Below are 19,828 nucleotides of genomic sequence, written 5' to 3'. Positions count from 1 at the left end.
AGATAGACTCCTTTGCTGGTATTGTTGGGCATGGACATAGTGTCCGGCCAATTCCGAGCGGCCGCCCATTGGCGGTCAACTGCAATGCAGCCATGGGATGGGAGAATGGCGTCCCAGAGATGATCGCTTTCTGAGTGCGCTTTTCCGAGTGGGTTGTACTCTGTGCGCCAATATATTTGAGTGTAGATAATGGAGAGGGGCCGTCTCAACGCTGCGTGGGAGTTGGGGTTGGTATTCACCGCAGTGACGGTTGGATGGAAAGGTCTACTCATACCATAGCCTAGTGGAGTTCGCTCGCTAGAACCCTCATACTGGATTGATCGGAAATGGCGAGCAATGTATAGGAAGGGCAATAAGTACACAATACCTGCGAGCAGATATAAGAGGAAACGCCTGAAATTGGTCTTCTGGCTTGTTTGATGGGACCCGTCGGGCGAGAGTGTGAGGTAGCCTGGCGGTTGCATCTTGTGGGTGAGTGTCCTCCAAACTTGTCAATCAAGAATCCCATGAAATGCGTCGCTCTTTCGGTTCTTATGCGGCGAACGAGGTGGCAAGGTTATTTTCTGGCCCGGGCAAGCTGGTGTCATTTTTGATGATGCGTCCAACCCTGCAGCCTGCTCGTGACCATAACCGCATGCCTCTGTTTCTGGACCTGATCATCCAAGTTCCACAAAAGCAACAGACACTACTAGACAACATTCAGACCTACCGCTTGAACCAGGTCAGAGTGCTGCCTCTTCCACATGTCTTGCCCGATCTGTTTCTCTGAAAATGTACCTTTAATCCACAAAACTCTGTTATCCCAAAGCCTCGGGGGTGCAAACCCAACAACGTCAGCACTGAAGTGATAATCAAGAAGATCGATAATATCACCAGGTAAGGTAATACCTTCGGGATTGTCACTGCAGTTAAGAGTTCGATAATTCACCAACCTCAACCTCCGCATAGGAGGACGAGTTGATGTTGCGCTTGGGGGCTAGCGGTGGAGCTAATTGTCTTGGACCAAGAAATACAACATGCAACCATATCCCCTCAATTCGGCCCGTTCTTAGCCAGGGACTAGGTTTGACGCCAAGCGAGTCCAAATGTTGGAATGACATCGGGAGTGGTTTGCGCGATGGCCCCCACGCTGAGCCTCTGTACGCCATTGCGGGAGCGGTTAGGGCTCTCCACTCTTCCTACGGCACTGAAACGGACCCCATCTGTAAGAATGCCTTGTCGACTAATAAAAATTAAATTCGCTATGTCGCATTGTTGACCGTCACTAGCTTACTACGCCAGGTCGCGAACACCTCTTTCAAAAGCCGATTCGTCCACTTGTGGAAACTAGCATAGTGGGCATCCAGCACTTGGCAGTTAGTGTGTCCACGAGGTTGTCTCTCTCAGGCCAAACTCGACGTCTTTTGCTCTACACCAATTGCAACTCTCCAGCTGGTACCTCGCGATTCCAGAAACTCACTTTCCATAGTACTTACAACAAATCACCGCTAGCTACACAGCCTCATCCTGATACTACTGTCCTAGTCAACTGTGGCAAATGAGCCCGGAGTTAACTTGTTGGAACTTGGCAGATGTGTTATATGTGTTTTTCACATAAGCACAGATATTAAGTGTGTTCTTCGGAAGACATTAGCCGATGACCCACAGTTGCTCCATCATCTCTTTCATTGAGATTAAGGGTGTTCATGCCCCGCTGAACCCTTAGTCACACTACACAATTCAGCATGCGTTCTTGAACACCATCACTGCTCTACTCCCTCAGTCTAAACTGCTTCCAAAAAACGCCGGTCTACCTGTTCCTGCCAACCAACAATGATGTTTCATCATTCCTAATGATCTCTCGGCACTTTCACCTCTGATCATGAATTTCGTCCTGGATTCGCAGTATAAAAGGGCTGAATATCTGGTCGTTGAGTATGTCTGGCATCAAGCGACCAAGCCCAAACTCTCGAGCCGATTTCGACTCATCCATTCCTTCTCAAGTCTTTCTGAAGCTACCGGGTAGTTTCACCACACTCTTTTGCAACAACAGCACTTCCAACTATCCCTCATCCTTTTCTTGCAATTTCGATTTACTTTTTGTCAGATCTCCTTAAGCACCACATTCAAAAATGCGTTGGACACAGATTATTAATGTGAGCAGCAAGGTGCCGTTCCATCTCTGTATACCGACCCTAATCTCTGTGACTAGGTTGTTGCAGTCGGATCTCTGGCTGGAATCACTAATGCAGCTCCAATGGGCGACCGCAACATCGAAATCACTAACCGCGACGACGGCTTGAGCTCCCGATCTACCAGTGCGACGGTGACTGTCAGCGGGCTGGCAGTAAGCTCCATCAATAACAAGGATGGCAAAGGGGCTGGCAAGGACTCTTACATCATGTACACTGGGGACGGGTCGACCAGCGCTGGTTGGCCCGCCCAGTCTGACTGGTGAGTTTGTCCTCAGTACCCGCTTCCATTCTTCGTACTAATTGTTCCTCCAGGGTCTCGTTCGAGAACATGTAAGCCACTATCATGTCCTGTGATTAATGTCATCGCAGCTCCTAGCTAACAAAGACACACAGGTGGAGTGCCAACAAGGCTACCATCGGGAAATCCTGTGCTCAGTTCGGAGTGGCCGACAACTCCGCGACTGAGACCCAGGAGCTGTACGATGCGATCCAGGAGGTGGCCACCAGCTCGAAGGTCGATCACCGCTTCATCCTAGCGGTGGTGATGCAGGAGTCCAAGGGTTGCGTGCGGGCCCCGACCTCGACATACAGTGTCAGCAACCCCGGCCTGATGCAGAGCTACCAGGGCACTGGGACCTGCAACAATGGGGGCAGCGTGAAGAATCCCTGCCCTAAGACGGAGATCGTGCAGATGATTAAGGATGGAGGTATGTTCTCACGCATCGGCAATGTGTCTCTAGGTCATCCAGCTAATGCCTGCCAGCTATTGGAACTAGCGACGCTGATGGATATGGTCTCGCCTCGTTGCTGGACAAGTCTGCCCGGACCAATGCTGCGGGCTTCTATCGGGCGGCCAGAATGTACAATTCGGGTGCCTGGTCCATCCCGTCTTCTGGTAACCTGAGTGGAGCTGGAGCGACGGCTTGCTATGCTTCTGATATCGCTAACCGTTTGACTGGGTGGGTGAGTGCTGCCACCAAATGCACTGCCTGATATGGGATTCAGGGTGAGGTCCAAAGCCTGTCGCAGTGGGAGGGGTCATAACTTGGGTCTATATAATTGTTGATTGTCTGCTCTCACCGTTCATTGTATTGTCATAGTCTCACATGCTCTTATATATGTACCGGCTTTTCTAGATCTATAGCAGCAACGAGGAATCTGCGCTATGCAGGCTATGAAGTGTATGACTAAGCAATGTATGCACAATTATACCGCTCGCAGATGCCTTGTTTCCTCAGATCGTCTCTGCATTTCGACACCGATCTAACCCCTTACAACATTCATCACGGTTCTTCGAATACTCTCCAATAGCCCTTGGGAAACAACCAGTCGATGCGGTCTGGTGCACATCTCGACCCACAGCCTGTTCATCTCCACCTCCGGCCCCCCGCGTTAGACCGGTAGCCCCGTCGTGCTCTTCTCACGGGCGGCGGTGCCCCGGGTGCCCTCTCCCTGCCCCTGCAGCGTCCACTATCCGCTCGCCGTCGGGTCTACTTCCACGATCGGACGGGCTACGGTGATTCCGAACTCAGTTCGGGGAGTACTGAAAGTGCTCAGGGACCAGTATTGACGGCGCAGACCGCGGCCAGGGAACTAAGGGAGCTAATCGATGTGATCGGCGTGGCGCCTCCGTACATCCTTCTCAGCCACTCGTATGGGGCTATCTGTGCCAGGGCTTTTGTCGACCTCTTGAACCCGTCCAACCGTCCATCGCGGGGATGGACCTGGCCGAGTCTGCGACCGAGCTGATGTTCGAGCTGTTCCAGCCGTCGGTTCCGCCGCCGGCTTTCCCAGCCATCGCTCGCGGAGTAAACATTGAGGCTGTCACGTATGAAAGGGAACGATCACGGTTGACAGACGAGGAGCTGGCATATGTAGAGGCGCAGCTGGGGAAAAGCGCTCGTGGCAGTGCCCTGGAGAACCCCAGGCTGAGTGCGAAGCGCCTGTTCAGGGAACAGCAGTTTACCCGGCAAGTGCTTGGGAATGCACCTCTCAGTGTCATTTGCGCGGACTTTGCCAAGGACTTCCGATTGATATATGAAGCAGGAGTGCAAATGGGGAATGGGACGTCGGAAGAGAGGGGGCAGTGCACGCGGTTCTTCGAGCAGGCGCAACTGTTCAATAACGAGCTTCGACTTATGATTTATTAGGTGAGAGATGGTAGTTATAATAGTACAAATCGAACATCCTGTCAGGGAGCATTCCCTATGCAGATAACCACAGCCCAAGGTAATCAGAGCTTAGCTTTCACGGGATCCACCTCATTGCGCTTCTTCACGATCAGAGGATCCTTCGGGGTGTGAGGGAACTCGGGGAGGTTCTTGACATCGACCCCAAGGGTGGCAGCCATACTCTCCGGCGTCAGCAACGTGGCAGCATTCCGGTACCCCACGTCTTGCGGCATCGGCTGATCGAAGAAGATCAAGAAATGGATCTTACCATCACCCACCGCCTCAATCTGGTGGGGATAGGCCACGGGGACGTAGTACACATCGCCGGGCCTCAAGATATAAGTATCAACCGACCCGTCGGGGTCCATGACCGACATGCGCCCCGTGCCCTCAGCCACGTATCCCATCTCCGCCGTCGACGGATGCCAGTGCGGCTCCCGCATGCCGTCCTCCTCCACTCGCAGAGAATACATGGACATGTTGGGCAGGACGGGCCAGAACTGACTCTTGGCTGTTCGTGCCGTGCCGAAATCATGGGAGGTTGGGGGCGTCATGCCTTCGACGTCGAACTTGTGGCGGTTCGGCAGGAGAGCAGTGCGAGGCAGATCGACGTCTCCCTGCCGGCGGACCATGTACTTGGTCTGTGTATCCCGGCCGATGTTCTTCCAGTCCGAGGCGCGGTGATCGTAGGTGTTGCCCAGGACCGTATCACTCATCGCCCCTAGCGAGGCGGCGAGGGAGAAATCTGTCGGTCGCTCGTGGCGAAAACAGATGACCAGCTCTGCTTCCCCGTCGCCGATGTTCTCGATGTGATGCAGGGAGCCGGACTCCACGAAGAACATCTCCCCCTGGTTCAGGGTGAACACCGAGAACTCGTTACCGCTGTCGAGAATGGAGATGAGAACCTTGCCGTGTAAGCAGTAGGCTAGCTCGTTGGCGTTGGCGTGCCAGTGGGGCTCACGGATCGCATTGCGCGCCAGACGAAGACGCTTGATGGACAGATTCTTGAGGATGGGGAGGTCGTCAGCAGTGATGGCTTGGATGGAACCCAGCTCGGAGTGGTAATGCGGTTTTTTGTGCAGGAGAGAGGCCACGTGGGGCGAGCTATCGGAGGTCGTTGCCATTTGGACTTGTGCGAAGAATGAGACGTAGTGGACTTTGGGGGTATGCTACTATGTAATTAACTTCCGAGCAGACAGATGAATGGGTTTATATGCTGACAAGCCCTTCACTGACGACAGGTTCATGACATCATGGTTGTTGCAGTCATGCCGGTCCAAGGTGAAGATTTCCTTAATGCGTCAGCCTGGTCAAGCTTTCCAGTCGAGTCGGCCAGAAATCTTGGTTGAATCATCGAAACCAGATTGGCGAGTGGACCAGAGGAGTGGGTCCTGTTGCCTGTGCCTTGTAGGGCTGAAAACCCCCGATTATCCGAGTGGGCCAAAAATCCCTCATCCCTCCAACTTTCCACGAGTATGACATAAATCAGCACCCTATCGTTAGTTAGTCCTTCTTACCCTACAGGATACGTCATGGCTTTTCTGATAATGGATTATCTACCTTCCCTCTTTGGCAACCCGGCGTGACAATAGCGTCGGAAGCGGTTTTTACCACTCAGCATAGACTCAACCTGAATTTGTTGTGCGATACGAAGTACAGGGCTGGGTGAGTTAAGTCCATAATTATGCGCCTATGCTGACTCATCCAACAGATATGCTTGCACAATATCCCACACTCATCAATCCTAAGCAGTAAGTGGCAGATCTGCAAACGACGATTAAAATGGGGACGAGGTCCCAATTGCAATCAAGCCTGATTCAACCGCGAGATAGAGTGCGGAGATGATCTTATCCACGAGAATCATACTCCTATCTCTGCTTCAACTCTATGATCACATCGCACGACACAACCGACCATCCGCCGATTCAACCCAGTACTCACTCCCGACTGCCGCGCGAGCGTAAAAAACAATGGTCGGGGTCGTTTTTGAGCTTGATTGCCAATCTTCCATAGTTGCTTCCATAATATGTGGATTGGCAGTTGGGCTGGTCGACGTCTTTCTCGTTGAGATATCGCACGCCTTGGGGTCGTACACGGTTAAAGCATTATTCACATGGCACACGCTGGGTGAAGGCACGGTGGTGATGTGATTGCCTCCCAAGCTGATGTTGAACACATCCCATTCTGGTTTGGTCAACCAGCACCTGTCGCCGGGAAAGCACCTGCAATGGATAGGGGAGTGTGTAGGGAGAGCTTCAGAGGTGAATAAGAGTACTACAAGCCCTTGAGATGTATGCGGCTCGCTCGGCCACCACATACACCGTTGCAATCAGATTCACATAGGGCACCAGAGGAAAGATACTGGCATATACCATACACAGATTTATTATCCCATACACAGTCAGCATATTATCGACCACTGCTCCCTTGTCTAACAGTAGCATAGCAGCAGATCCGCAAACATAGTGCGTTGTAAGTACTGCCTCCCGCAATACAGCTTTGGTGCTCTCCAAACTTGTCTTAGTAAAAGCAGCACCACAATCGAAGAACTTCTTCAATAAAAAAGCAATCATAAGATGCTGCAATACCTGCCAGTAACAAGCCATAAGCTCTAAGTTTAGTAGGTATAAGAAGAACTGCGGGTCAATATTGGGTTTCACATTGGGATCTGCAGGAGCAATATACATATGACCAACAGACAGAAGATAACAGGGAATCAGAATAACAAATACCACCGGCCCAGGCAGTTTGCCCAAGAACAGGCAGGCTGAAGCTTCATTGGGATTAGCCAGGACCGATTCAACGGCCTGCGTTCGCCCCAAAGCTGCCGGTCTGTCGGACGAAAGGAATTGATCCACAAGGCGCAGATATTCTTGGTCGTCGAGCCGCATAAAGGCGAGGGCTTGAAGTCCTGGGTTCAGATCCCGAGTCTTAAGGAATCTGGGACAGTGGGCAAGGGAGCATTGCCATCAAATGATTTCGCAGATTGGCCCCCACGCCTGGATTGCCGATCAGGACTGGGTTATTGTGTGCAGCCAGCTTCGCCCACCCCCGACAGCTCCAGTAGTTTGGGAGTCTGGAAGACTCCTGCTGCAAGCACCACCTCTTGGTTGGCGTGAACAAGCTGTGGATTTGGATGATCGGCAAGTTCAACCCAGACCCCGGTCGCTCGATGCTGGCCCCCGACCGCTGGCGAGTTAAATACAATGCGATGAACCGTTGCCGCCGTCAGGATGGTCAGATTGGAGCTTTGCGCTGCCACTGCGCCATACGCAACATCCGCGCTGCTTCGCCGGGCCCATTCGGGGTCAATAGTCGCGGTATGCAGTCTAGTGCCACGGTCGGGCTATCGACGACCAGTTGACTTGTATGAGCGTACCCTTAGTCGCTGAAGGCAGCATTCCAGGCTTGAATGAGGGGCTGGTTTCCCTCCTGTGCCAGGGCCGGAGAGGACAATCGAATCGGACCCGGTCCGTTGAAAGAGCGCTGGAGATACCCGGACTATGTCTCCCAATTCCATCAGGGGTTCCCCATCTGCTCCCAGGCATTTAGTCCCGCAGCAGATGGAGGGACAAATGCCAGGCCATTGATGGCGGATGATCCGCCCAGCAAATGCCCGGCCGGATGTTCTTGGGAACGTCCATTCAGACCCTCCTGGGATACTATCGTAAACTTCCAGTCGTGTTCCGAGCCCGGCAAACTTGGCCAGGCCATGGGGTCTGTGATACAAGGGTCTGTTGTTCGGTCCGGGCCACTCTCCAGAACCAGAACAGACATCGAGGCGTCCTCCGAAAGACGATTCGCTACCACCAGACCTGACGTGCCCTCACCAATAATGATATAGTCGGCGTCTTTAGAGGAGGGGAAGGGGAATACATGTTGCTTTGGCGAGGCGCAGTGTATCAGGTGTGGTTTGATGGGTGGTCAAGCAAGGTAAACACCACTGAGCAGTACAGTAAAGAATTTAGGGCAAAGGAGCCTTCCGCCGCCACATTTTATATACCTGGTCTCAATCACACCCAACATTCACCCAGCGCGATGAATGACCGACAAGAAAGCACACAATGCTAGCAAATCAAGAGTCACCAACAACAAACACCACAAGCACCGAGGTAAGGCCCATCCGCCGCATACGATCGTTGAAAGAAAAGCTGCAGCCCCACGCACACCGCCATCCCCAAGGGCGCAAACAAACCCTCGACCCACGGTGGAAGTTCCCAACCTAAAACGAGGTGATAAGCCAAGTCAGGCAACTTTCCTACTCTACTCCCAGCCAACAATGCGGCGCCAGAGTGAGCGGAATGGCGGCTCACAGCAGCTGCCAGGTTCGATCCCCCGTAATGCGCCCTGTGGGGATGGGCGCCATGGTTTGTTGATGTTGACTTCTTGCACTAATTCGGATAATCCCTGGTTTGCCAGAACAAAAACAAGCTCCTGCCCGGGTCTGGATTCCAAATGCAGTTGAAATTCCTCCTAGCGTGGTTGCTGTCATGACCTTGCACCTCCGCATTACCCTGGATCCAACAACCAACCTCGACTCTGTCTACCGGTTTTACCGGTTGTATCCCTTCACTCTCGTGGGACTCTTTAGAGCTTGGCCTGAGAGAATGATTATTTGTCTGCCTGTCCTAGCCCCCTTGTTGGTCGGGAGATATATAGCTGCACTTCGATCTTGTAGCCACGAGCAACCCCGCTTGGAAATGCACCCTACAGAGTCCGTTGGTGGGAAGCGGAACAAACACTTGAGTAATGAGGAGGTGCCATACTAGGACGTTGAAGTCTGATTCTTGGCCTTGAGTCTTCAAAAACCACAGTAGCAGACCAGGATTTGTGTTCAGCAGGAGAGCGCAGACATTGTTGATGAAAGGATGATAAGTTAAGTGGATGAGATTAGACAGCAGGTGTTTGCAATGTTTGTTTGTGTCCGTGAAGAGCAAACACAGCAAACACAACAAAACACAACCAACAACAATAACATTCTATTCCTCCTCTCTCTCCAATTTCTATCCCACCTTCTCATCCATCCTTTTATAATTTAGCCTATTCGTCATTGTCTTCCATTGTCCTCATGCAAAACCGCCATGAATATACACAGTGTCCAACAAATCCTAGCCCACTGTGGCTATGCGGTTAAGCGCTCCAGCTGCCACCCGTGCCGATTCCTTAAAAATAGGACATCATTATCTCCGTACTCTGCAAGGAAGAAACCATAGTACTTCCTATCGCCCCCGAGCTTCTCTGCCTTCAGCCAGACCGAGAAAAGAAGAAAGAAGAAAAAAAGCGAAGATTTCCCTATCGGAGTTGTTGCTTTTTGACATTATTCCTTCCATCAGCGTAGAGCTTCCAAACCACCCAAAGCCAGACCACCGACTATCCGTAGTGCCTACACCGGCACTTATTACACCGGAGAGGGCACTTATCCGCATCAATCACACAGTCAAAGAAAACACCGCATCTTGTGTTCCTGTAGGATGATGTACTGTCCAGAACTCTCAAGCACTGCTCTATGCGCCTACAACAGGACCGAACCCTCTCATGTTCACGTTCTGCCGCCCGACTCCAAAAACCTTGCCGGAAAGACCAGACCTCAGCCGATCATTTTCCTTCAATAATCCCTCAATTCTTTCCCAGCACCCATACAACACTTTAAAGAGAAAACCATGAATAACCTCAGAGGGCTTGAATACTTCTAGGTATATGATAGAAGATATTTCTCTAGCAGTCGCTTCAGCCAAAATGTCAAGCAGCTCTTCGATTGCTGTGGTATTCAGGGCTAGTCGAATTGCAGCGGGGAGACTGGTAATCCAGGATTGATCGTTCTCTGTACTCTTAAGCATATGCCTGATCTTCCCGTTCGCAGTGTTAACAAGTCCATTGACTTGATAATAATCACCAAAGGAGTTGACACAAATGTGGTCAAGGAGATGTATAGCCGTGTCGGGACACCTGGATAATAATAATTCTACATCGGAGGGATTCTCGCACGCGGTGATGGCAATACTACTTGTTGGAAGGCTGCCATACCCACCAGTGTAGAGATACTCAACAAGAGCCTTCACCGTACTGGGCTCGAAATTGTTCATGATGATGATGCCAGTTTGAGATTCCCGGATAAGGCCGGGCTTATTAGTCTACCATCTCGTACACCCCCCCAGTAGCAGGGACAGTACCTGAAACTTTCCCTCCACAGCTGCTTTGATTGGAGGAGACTGGAGACACACAATCGCCTTGTGGACATTAAAGTATTATCTATTGCAGACAAACTGCAGGTCACTAAATTCTCTTGAACTCATAATATGAGCCAAGGTACTTTACAAATACAAGCTTTGGTTACCGACCACGTAAGCCATTTACTTTAGAGGGAAGAGTCACTAAGATCAAGAGGTATATGTGAAGAGTAGGCCGAACGGATTCTCGAGGGGGGTTCTGATTCTTAAGTCATAAATAGAGAGTTATCGGTCTGACTCGGAATACAGATCCGACAGGTGAAAAAACGATCTTCTCACACACTCATAATGCCGGACATCATCATGCTCCATCCGGGCACCAGTCACCCCGTTAGGGCTTTCTTTCTAAGGTCCGGAACATTCAACCAACCTCTACCTCACTAACAACCGCTTTCGCAATCAATCTAGTCTTGAGAGCCCATGTCAAGGGAACCCAATCTCCTAAGGTCCTATAGCTTTAATCCAGACGCTATCGTTGACGCCTCAGTCAGCCTTGCCAAGCAGGGCGCAGACACAAATTAGATTACCCCGCAGTGCCTTAGCTCTACCGAACCAACCATCAAGCTACCTACAACGGTGTCTTGGGCAGCAATCCTTTGGCCAGGGTCGAATCTTATCATCAATCCAAGTGCGCTATTTTCATCTTGTCAGATCCCCGCAACACTGCGATTGTAGCCATAGAATAATTCTATATAGGCACCCCATCCGCCTGGCCAACTTGCAGCGGTATTAGTATTCCACACCTCCGCAGCATTTCACGCGCTCAGCCATCCCCGTTACTAATCCCTGAATATGCCCATCGATAACCCAACCTACGACATTGTGATCGTCGGCGCCGGCTTTTCAGGCATCAACCTCCTCTACAGCCTCCGCAAACTAGGGTATCGCTGTCGGATCTACGAGTCGGGCACCGACCTCGGCGGGGTGTGGCACTGGCACACCTACCCAGGCTGTCGGGTTGATACACCGGGCTTCATCTACCAGCTATCCATCCCGGAGGTCTCGGAGACATGGTCCTTCAAGGAGAAATATCCCTCTGCGGACGAGCTAAGGGCGTACTTTGCCCATGTCGATCAGGTGCTTGGGATCAAGCAGGACGTGGACTTCGAGATGACTGTGACTGGGGCCTGGTACGATGTCAATGCGCAAGGGAAGAGAAAGTGGAGGATTGAAACTGGCGAGGGACGTGTTACGCACTCGCAGTTTTTTATCTCATGTGTTGGATTTGCGGCAGAACCGTATGTTCCCGAGTTTCCTGGGCTAGAGACGTTCAAAGGGGAGGTGTGCCATTCAGCGTCTTGGCCGAAGGATGGGATCGACGTGAAGGGGAAGAAGCTTGCGGTGATTGGGACAGGGGCATCCGGCGTGCAAATTGTGCAGTCTTGGGCCAAACAAGGGGGATCGTTGGTGGTATTTCAGCGGACACCGAACCTGGCGCTCCCTATGCGGCAGCACACTTTCTCCACCGCGGGGCTAAACGTGCTCAAGGAGGACGCACCACTCATCTTGGCTCAGCGAGAAAAGACATTCAGCGGGTATCTGGATCAGCCGAGTCCGCACGCAACCTTTGAGGTCACGGTGGAGGAACGCGAAGCGCTTTTTGAGGAGCTTTACAACCGAGGTGGCTTTGCCTTCCTGCTAAGCGGGTATAATGACCTGCTGGTTGACGACAAGGCGAACCGAGAGGCTTATGACTTTTGGGCGAAGAAGACGCGAGCGAGGATAGCCGACCCGTCGAAGAGAGATCTCCTGGCCCCTCTGGAGCCGCCACACCCGATCGGGGCTAAAAGGTCGTGCTTCGAGCAAGATTATTTCGAGATGTTCAACAGCCCAAATGTGGAATTGGTGAACGTGCGCGAGGCTGGTCACGGCATTGCAGTCATCAAGCCCACCGGGATCAAGACACAGGACGGCGGATTTTATCCTGTAGACGCAATTGCCCTTGCGACGGGCTTCAACAGTTTCACTGGTAGCCTTACCCGCATATCTAGGCTCCGCAACACTTCCGGTATTACGCTCGCAGATGAGTGGAGCAGAGGGGGTGTCAGTGCATATCTGGGTATGACTCGCAAGGGCTACCCCAATATGTTCTTGTGTTATGCTGTGCAGGGCCCGACAGCACTAAGCAACGGTCCGGCTTCAATTGAGATGCAGTCCCGCTGGATTGTTGACGCGATTCAGAAGATTAATGCAGCTGGATTGACCTCTGTGGAACCGACAGAAGAGGCGGAAAAGAACTGGAAAGCTACGGTCGATGTCATCGCTGGCATGACACTGTTCCCCAAGGCGGATTCATGGTGGAACGGGGCAAACATCCCGGGCCAAAAGAGGGAGATGCTGGCTTTCCCGGGAGGACTGCCATTATACGAGGAGCTCTCCCGCAAGGCTCTGCAGAGTTGGGAGGGGTTCATTACTCGATAGAGGTCCCTGCTATCTGGTTGGTCCCAGACTGCCCGGAAAAAGAGTTGTGCTCACAAATGCTTGGGCCTTATTTGTTACTTCAGTGGAATTTTGACAGCCGTGCTTGGTAAACCGCAAGTAATCATCAGGGCCTAGTCCGTCGGCGATTCTTGCAGAGGATTGGCCAGGAATGCCCCCCTACGCTCTTCTCGGTTAGCCCTTTGTGTGCAGAAAGATATGACAATGGGTATTTGTCTGACGTAGGGAGGGTTCACTATCCAGGATAGGTTTACAAGACACGTTGGTCAGATTATTTAAGACGCTTTCTCTATGACAAGGACAATCCGCTGCCCGCAGAATGCCTCCTCCTTGCGTCTGACCGCTATACCCGAAGAGTGATTCGCTGGGAGATCTATCGTAGTACGAGCCGCTCGTCCACGGTTACCGGTGGTGTAGATCGCTGTGTACTCATTGCTAACATGCTGAGGTATAATGACGAATGATCGACATGGTCCACAGCAAAGCTGACGGGCATGACCCAGCAGTTTCAATATACCAACCCTGATGTTGGCTACTTCTCTGCAAAGCTCAAAATCACTCGCGGTTAGTTAAACAGCAGAAGAAGGAATCGGGCGGAGATGTTTCTTAGCGATGGCGACCCGGGTCGTGAGCTTTACGGGCCAAGCATTAAAAGCATCTGTACCTTTGTGTAAGAGTATAGTCGAGATCCACGCTTATGGTATGCGAATAGAATTTCGGGTCTATGCCTGGGCCAGAATACAAAAAAGCCGTTTGCGGATAGTAACTTGACTGTCGTGGAACACACATGAATCCATCCATGCGCCCGAGATCCTTGAAGAGCTTGGCACAGATTCAACACTACCTACTCTGAACTGTTCAACGCAGCCGATGCTCTTAGGCTGCAGATAGTCTTGACTGCTGCGGCCAAATCGTATTGTGCTGAGCATAACCACATCTAGACTGGTGGCTGAAATAATCTGCGTAGAAGCCACAGTGTTAGATCTTTAACATACAAGACCTGTTATCTAGGACATGGATTTATCCTTTATATCATGCATACAGCCTTACTACTCTAGTGGCTATGAAATGCCCTTTGCAGCACAGCAAGGTCAGCAGCACATTCTTATCGAGAACCGGGAAGACGCCATCAACGAAACGGAGAAGGCACCAGCAGAGAGCAAGGGCCAATATCGGGTTGGCCTTGGTGAAGACAACTGATAGTTCCTAGCCCAATACTGTCCGTTGACCAGACTGGCTACCTCGGTTATTCTCCACCCCATGATACGAAGGGATGCGGCCTCGAATTGTACAAGCCCTTGGTGATTGGTCCGCTAAATGATCTAAATAATCAAACATGTTGGCAGCAGAGACACCGGACCGAGACATCGGGGATGCAATGTGTATGCCTGTCTTCGTGTCCTGGTGCATTGGTGCTTATTTCACGCCTCGTGTCGGCGGAGTCGGGGCTCTTGGCACCCCAATGCCCCAATCACCAGCCGTGCAGCGCCAAGAAGGATCAGCACGGTAATTGGCGAGGTCGTATTAATATCACAGAGTTCCTGATGGTTCTCATCTCCTCGTTCATTGCGATGGCTTCCCTCACGGCCCAAACCCACCCTATAAAGGGTGTTCTACGGGCTACGATGGGACAGCAGAATAGTTCGAAGCCATCCCCTACGGGTTTCAAGTCACTGCTACTATGGTCGGGGCCTTTCTCTTGTCCTCTCTGGCTCTCCTTGCCGCTAGCTGCTGGGCTCTACCATCGCAAGGGGCGACAGCATGCCGCGAGGTCAATATCCCAATCACCGTGAACGAACCGCGGTTCATCATCAACACCACAATCAACAACGATTGGGATGCGGCATCATTGGTCTTTAATTTGACCCGACGTGACTCTGGCTCATCCGATGATCCCATTCCAATTTCCGGCACCACGAGTCCTGTGGAGAGCAACTACACCATCGGCGGCACCCTCTGCGGCACGGGAGAAACCATTCTGGTTCTCACACATGGGATCATTGAGTCCAAAGCGTACGTACTGTACCCCAGCGGGGAGGAAGGCAAAGTAGAGTAACAGGATTATGCAGCTACTGGAATCCTACATTCGCTGGCTCAGATCCATACAACTTTGTCAAAGCCGCGGTGGCAGCCGGGTACTCGGTGCTGAACTACGATCGCATTGGGGTTGGGTCATCATCCAAGGTTGACGGCCTGTTCGATGCTCAATTTCAGGTGGAGACGGCGGTGCTGAATGGCCTGGTGGACTATGCTCGCCGACTGCCCCACGTTAGCAAGGTCGGGCTAGTCGGCCACAGCTACGGAAGCTATCTGGCGGCCGCATCGGCTGCCTCAATCACAGTTGACGCCCTCGTGCTGACCGGCTTCAGCAGCGCATTTGACTATTTTGGGTTCTTCTTGGCAGGGTCGCATCTGCGCCAGGCGCGAACCTTGTCGCCCGCTCGCTGGGGCAGGCTGGATTCGGCCTACCTGACTGCAGGCGACCAATATGCGGTGGCCTACTACGGCTTCGCTGCTCCGCATTTCGACCCCCAGGTGGCGCAGTGGGCAGCTGCTGTCGAGGGGGAGCCCTTCGCGGTAGCTGAGCTTCCCTCCCTCCTGGCCTCCCCCGTTCAATACTCCCGCATCACTGCCCCTGTCTACCTCGTGCAGGGCCAGTTCGATCTGTCGTCCTGTGGTGGCAATTGTAAGGGACAATTGGAGAACAGTCCGGCCACATTCAACAGTTCACAGGTAGTAAGCTGGGTGGATGATCTTCCTGCAGGGTAAGTATCGCCTCCCCCGTATCCAGATAGGGTTGTTTCCCGCTAACCAAGGCCCTCCCGCCACAGCCACAACCTCAACCTTCACACGGTCGCACCCCAAGCCTTCCAGTTGATTTTTGAATTCCTCCACGCGCAGGGATTGTGAGAGTGACTAGGAATAGTACAGGGATCTGCAGGCATAACATGCATGTAGGTGCGGCCTTGAACGCCAGCGCGGGCGTCGGAGTATGAAAAACCATACATGCCAAGAAACACCCCACCCCGCACGCCGCCCTCCTGATATGATTTCTTGCTGAGATGCATATCAAGTAGCTGTTGCAGTCCGGAACTTGAATATTAGCCTAAGTATGCATGCATCACTGTGTTCAGATTGCTCTATCCAGAAATGTAGCCCGTATGTCTTTCAAACCCGAGACCTACTCCACATGATTCATATCTCTCTGCTACGATGATGGACTAAACAAGTAGACACAGGCTGGAAAGTCTTGTTCATTTGACAGATTAGTGGCATCTTCTGTTGTGTTCACGGCCATGACAAGATGAAACCTTTGCCGAAGTTTGGCCGACGGAGGCCAGTCCCTTACAAGTCGCAGCTGATCCCGGAGGGCACATTCAAGCACTTCGAACTGACCTTACCGCCGGTGACACTCACGCTGGACCAGCTCCAGTCCGAGCAGGCTCCACTTCCACACGCGATGTAGACCTCGGTGCAATCGTCGTCCGCACAGGTGCCAATCACGTTCTCGAGAGTGAAATCCGTGATGGGGACGCCGGTGGTCGGGGTCTCGGAGGTATCATCGTAGTTCTGCTCGATGACAATACCGTAGTCTGTGGCATCTGAGAAGGCAATCTCATGATAGGTGATGTCGCTGATTGAGCCCGTGTCTCCGTAAATGGCCTTGATACGGATAGCTGAAGGACGGGCTTAGTATGGGACCCGCGCTCTGGAAGATCGGAGGAAGTACCTTGCTGAGACTTAAGAACATTGACGTCGTAGAAGGTGACATTCTTCACCGTGTTATCGTCTCGACCGCCGACCGAGCCGATGGACAAGCCATGGCCACCGGAGCACACGCTAGCACTGAAGTAGATGTTCTGCAGAATTGTTAGGGTTGGGTCTCTCCGCCAAGGGGAGTCAAGTTTACTGTACCTCGCCCGAGTTGATGGCAACACAGTCATCCTGGTTGTAGACCTTGGCTCCGGTGATCGTAATGTCGGTGCTCTCCCCAATGTCGAAACCATCGGTGTTGGCCGCAAGATCATCCGTATCACCATCGGTGTTGTCAATAGTAATGTCAGTCAAAGTTAAATCGGTTGAGCCATCGATACTGAAGACCTGGACCGGGGAGTTCTCAATATAAATGCTCTTAATTGTTGAGGATGTCATATCGTGGGCCGCAAAGAATTTAGGCTTTGTCTTGCCACCGTTGCCTCCCTCGCCGTCCCACCAGCGGCTGCCATCGCCATTCAGAACGGCACCACTCGCGCCCTCGACGGTGATATCGGTTCCGGAGACAGAGACGAGCGGGCCCTCCCATTCTTCGTAGCCAAAGGTGGTCTCTCCTTCGAAGATGACCTAATCGATTCCATTAGCGCAGCCCTTGGTACTAATCATGGGGAGAATCCTACGTGAGTTCCGTCATTCAGGTCCTTCAAGTTCAAGGTAGTACCGGAGGGGACAGCCAGGGCGGACAGGTAGATGGTGGAGCAAGCCGTCTTGGACTTGCTCACCTTAGAAGCTCCCTCAGAGCCCGAGAAGGTGCAAGTGGTGGCTCTCCTATGGAGGAGGCTCGCGTCCGGCGCTTCAGTCATCATAGGATGAGGAGGTTCTGCGGGGGCTGCCTGGACTACCACGGCTGCTGCTAGCAGTCCGCACGCCAATGCAAGTCGACGCACCATTTTTGTTGGTAGGAAAGGATAAAGAGGGACAGAGGGTGAGCAGGCGGACAGGGAGTGTATGATTGAGAGTGGATGTTGAAGAATGGATAGGTGCCTGACGTCGACCTGACTTCATCTTTATACCATTCTGGACAGCCCGTCAACCTCCGAGGTCGACAACTAATCTCGCTTCGGGGATGGAGGGATGTTTAGGTGGCGGAACCAGGTCCGTCCTGCAACGGCCGCCCTCTCTATGGTGCCGGAATTGGCTACCTGATCAAGACTAGTTACAGTCTCCACTTTATGGGGAGATGACGGGAGTTCGCCTCTAGGTTTCCTCGTGGCCACTCCAAGTCTACACGCGCACGATTATATGTACCGCAGTTATAAGTGGGCACTTGATATGACAGCAGTTGCTTAGAATAGTCCGGTGGAGCTCCGATAATGCTTGGTGCGGTGGAGAAGGGATGATTAGGGTTCCCGGTCAGAGGAAACCGGAACTGTAACCTCCAGTGGTTTCAGCCACCATTGAGCCGAGTTGCTGCACCAATCACTGCATCCGATGTCCCCATTTCCCCTATTCTCCTCACTACCATGGGGTCACCTATAGGTCTCTCCACTATACCTATTACCATAGAGGCGCGCTTGAATAACCCTTGGTCATTGCTCTTCCTCTTCTGGAACGGAATCTTACCCATTACCACTTCAATGCCGCCCCAATACCTTCACAATACGTCCCCGTGCACTGCATGAAATACGTAACATTTGACATGAACCACGGAGAAATTGGGTTTGTTTATTCCAGTTTTTTCACCGCCCTTGACCTGCAAACTGCACAATGGACCGACAAATTACCCTATTGATGGATTGCACCGTCACGGGTGTGACCAGGTCAAAGCGCAGAGATCCACAGTAGTCAGTCGCGCTGCACAGCCATTGGTGCTGGGGTTTTAAGAATACTCAGATAATGACCCGCTCCGCTTAGCAATCAAGAAATACTTGAAGACTAAATTCGAGGTCGTCCGTGGTCAGATAAGTCACAGTAAGGGGTTTCCATCGTGTTGCTGAGGTCTGACCCTAGATTATTATTTATTCCAGCCACGGTTGTCAATCAGACTCAACAAGCTGGTGCTCTTGAGCAGAACAGGTCACTCGGGGGGGGGGGAAAAAAACGCTTACCCGACTCCCTGTTGAACTTGCTTAATCACTGCGTATTGCAAGTGAGAGGTCAAGGCCCATGGTTAGAGACATATAGTTCTTTCCATTTATATAATTACTATATCTCCAACTACAACAAAACCGAGATTGTATATATTTTAAAAAGTAAAATTTATGGAGATTTATCTTTTTATAAAGTGTTTTCCAGAAATGAGTGTATGCTCTATGTCTAGTTGAGATTCATTAGCTTAATATCCTTGTTGAAAATGACTTGTGTAGATAAGTTGTTAATACTGCCTATATTCACTGCTAGACCCCCAACTTTGCTATATCTTTATATCTAAATCTAGAATTAAGTTTGGAAGAATCTTATAATTACAAAGATAAAATGTTTAGTGTGAGGCTAGAAAGGTTAGAGTGGCTTAACCTGACTGTTATACCTCAACTTCTACCTGTTAACTGTCTGGTTTTTGGCTATACTACAGCTAAGTATAAAAACTTTCTTAATCTAACTATAATCTAGTAGTTAGATATATAAGTTTTAATTAATCTAATCTTATCTGGCTGTTAGCCACTCTATAGAATACTAAAAATTTATTTTCTGCCTTTTTAAAATTCCATACAGACCCTACAGAGCTAAAGATATTATGTAGAAAAATCCAAAATCTTAGTATTAAGTTCAAAGATTATAGTTCGCTAACTGAAATTTATTATTAATTTTTATATTACAAATAAACAGGCAGAATAATTACAAAGACATTTAGAATACTAGGATAATAGAATATATGATAAATAGCATCATTATAAGATATTAAAAGTCTATAATTATGTAACAGTATAGCTTATGTTTTAGATAATACAATCTAAAACTATGATATACTCTATAAAATTAGAAGCGGGAGTATTTTCTATTACAGCTATTATTTACCCTGTAATTTGATATAATAATTTTATTTTATACTAGGGCAAGTTAGTGTTTCCTATTAAAAAAAACGTATAAAGAAAGATAGTTACTT

The 19,828-nt window shown here is 50.9% G+C and overlaps 7 protein-coding genes across 7 annotated transcripts; 4 read left to right on the top strand and 3 right to left on the bottom strand.

The window, feature by feature from the left end:
* Positions 1–511: 511 nt before the first annotated feature.
* On the top strand, positions 512–1,330 carry BO82DRAFT_362298 (uncharacterized protein; the record flags this gene model as incomplete). The annotated part of the gene is made up of 4 exons (XM_025636846.1): positions 512–721; positions 809–876; positions 1,053–1,204; positions 1,269–1,330. 4 exons carry the CDS (start codon positions 512–514, stop codon positions 1,328–1,330), a joined length of 492 nt encoding a protein of 163 aa, XP_025494727.1.
* A 781-nt stretch (positions 1,331–2,111) lies between these two features.
* On the top strand, positions 2,112–3,352 carry BO82DRAFT_362297 (muramidase; the record flags this gene model as incomplete). The annotated part of the gene is made up of 6 exons (XM_025636845.1): positions 2,112–2,135; positions 2,192–2,433; positions 2,487–2,504; positions 2,568–2,881; positions 2,938–3,137; positions 3,311–3,352. The coding sequence occupies 6 exons, from the start codon at positions 2,112–2,114 to the stop codon at positions 3,350–3,352; spliced, it is 840 nt and encodes a 279-aa protein (XP_025494726.1).
* A 1,014-nt stretch (positions 3,353–4,366) lies between these two features.
* BO82DRAFT_7285 (cupin domain-containing protein) lies at positions 4,367–5,617 on the bottom strand. Its single transcript, XM_025641497.1, has one exon. The coding sequence runs from the start codon at positions 5,467–5,469 to the stop codon at positions 4,408–4,410; it is 1,062 nt and encodes a 353-aa protein (XP_025494725.1). The 5' UTR covers positions 5,470–5,617; the 3' UTR covers positions 4,367–4,407.
* Positions 5,618–6,600: 983 nt separating this feature from the next.
* BO82DRAFT_372229 (putative choline dehydrogenase) lies at positions 6,601–8,520 on the bottom strand (the record flags this gene model as incomplete). Its single annotated transcript, XM_025637309.1, has 4 exons — positions 6,601–7,275; positions 7,395–7,691; positions 8,111–8,196; positions 8,436–8,520. 4 exons carry the CDS (start codon positions 8,518–8,520, stop codon positions 6,601–6,603), a joined length of 1,143 nt encoding a protein of 380 aa, XP_025494724.1.
* Positions 8,521–11,364: 2,844 nt separating this feature from the next.
* On the top strand, positions 11,365–13,047 carry BO82DRAFT_389947 (flavin-containing monooxygenase; the record flags this gene model as incomplete). Its single annotated transcript, XM_025638487.1, has 1 exon — positions 11,365–13,047. The coding sequence occupies one exon, from the start codon at positions 11,365–11,367 to the stop codon at positions 12,991–12,993; it is 1,629 nt and encodes a 542-aa protein (XP_025494723.1). The 3' UTR covers positions 12,994–13,047.
* A 1,645-nt stretch (positions 13,048–14,692) lies between these two features.
* BO82DRAFT_408534 (alpha/beta hydrolase) lies at positions 14,693–15,976 on the top strand (the record flags this gene model as incomplete). The annotated part of the gene is made up of 3 exons (XM_025639695.1): positions 14,693–15,024; positions 15,081–15,776; positions 15,843–15,976. 3 exons carry the CDS (start codon positions 14,693–14,695, stop codon positions 15,919–15,921), a joined length of 1,107 nt encoding a protein of 368 aa, XP_025494722.1. The 3' UTR covers positions 15,922–15,976.
* A 351-nt stretch (positions 15,977–16,327) lies between these two features.
* Positions 16,328–17,732, bottom strand: BO82DRAFT_329188 (glycoside hydrolase family 28 protein). Its single transcript, XM_025633041.1, has 4 exons — positions 17,406–17,732; positions 16,927–17,352; positions 16,742–16,871; positions 16,328–16,688 (listed from the first exon to the last, which is right to left on the bottom strand). The coding sequence occupies exons 1-4, from the start codon at positions 17,673–17,675 to the stop codon at positions 16,357–16,359; spliced, it is 1,158 nt and encodes a 385-aa protein (XP_025494721.1). The 5' UTR covers positions 17,676–17,732; the 3' UTR covers positions 16,328–16,356.
* Between the last annotated feature and the right edge of the window lie 2,096 nt (positions 17,733–19,828).

The sequence above is a fragment of the Aspergillus uvarum genome (genome assembly GCF_003184745.1).
Source record: "Aspergillus uvarum CBS 121591 unplaced genomic scaffold BO82scaffold_10, whole genome shotgun sequence".
In the NCBI taxonomy this organism is placed as follows: Eukaryota; Fungi; Ascomycota; class Eurotiomycetes; order Eurotiales; family Aspergillaceae; genus Aspergillus; species Aspergillus uvarum.
This window is presented reverse-complemented; position numbering and strand designations above follow the sequence as displayed.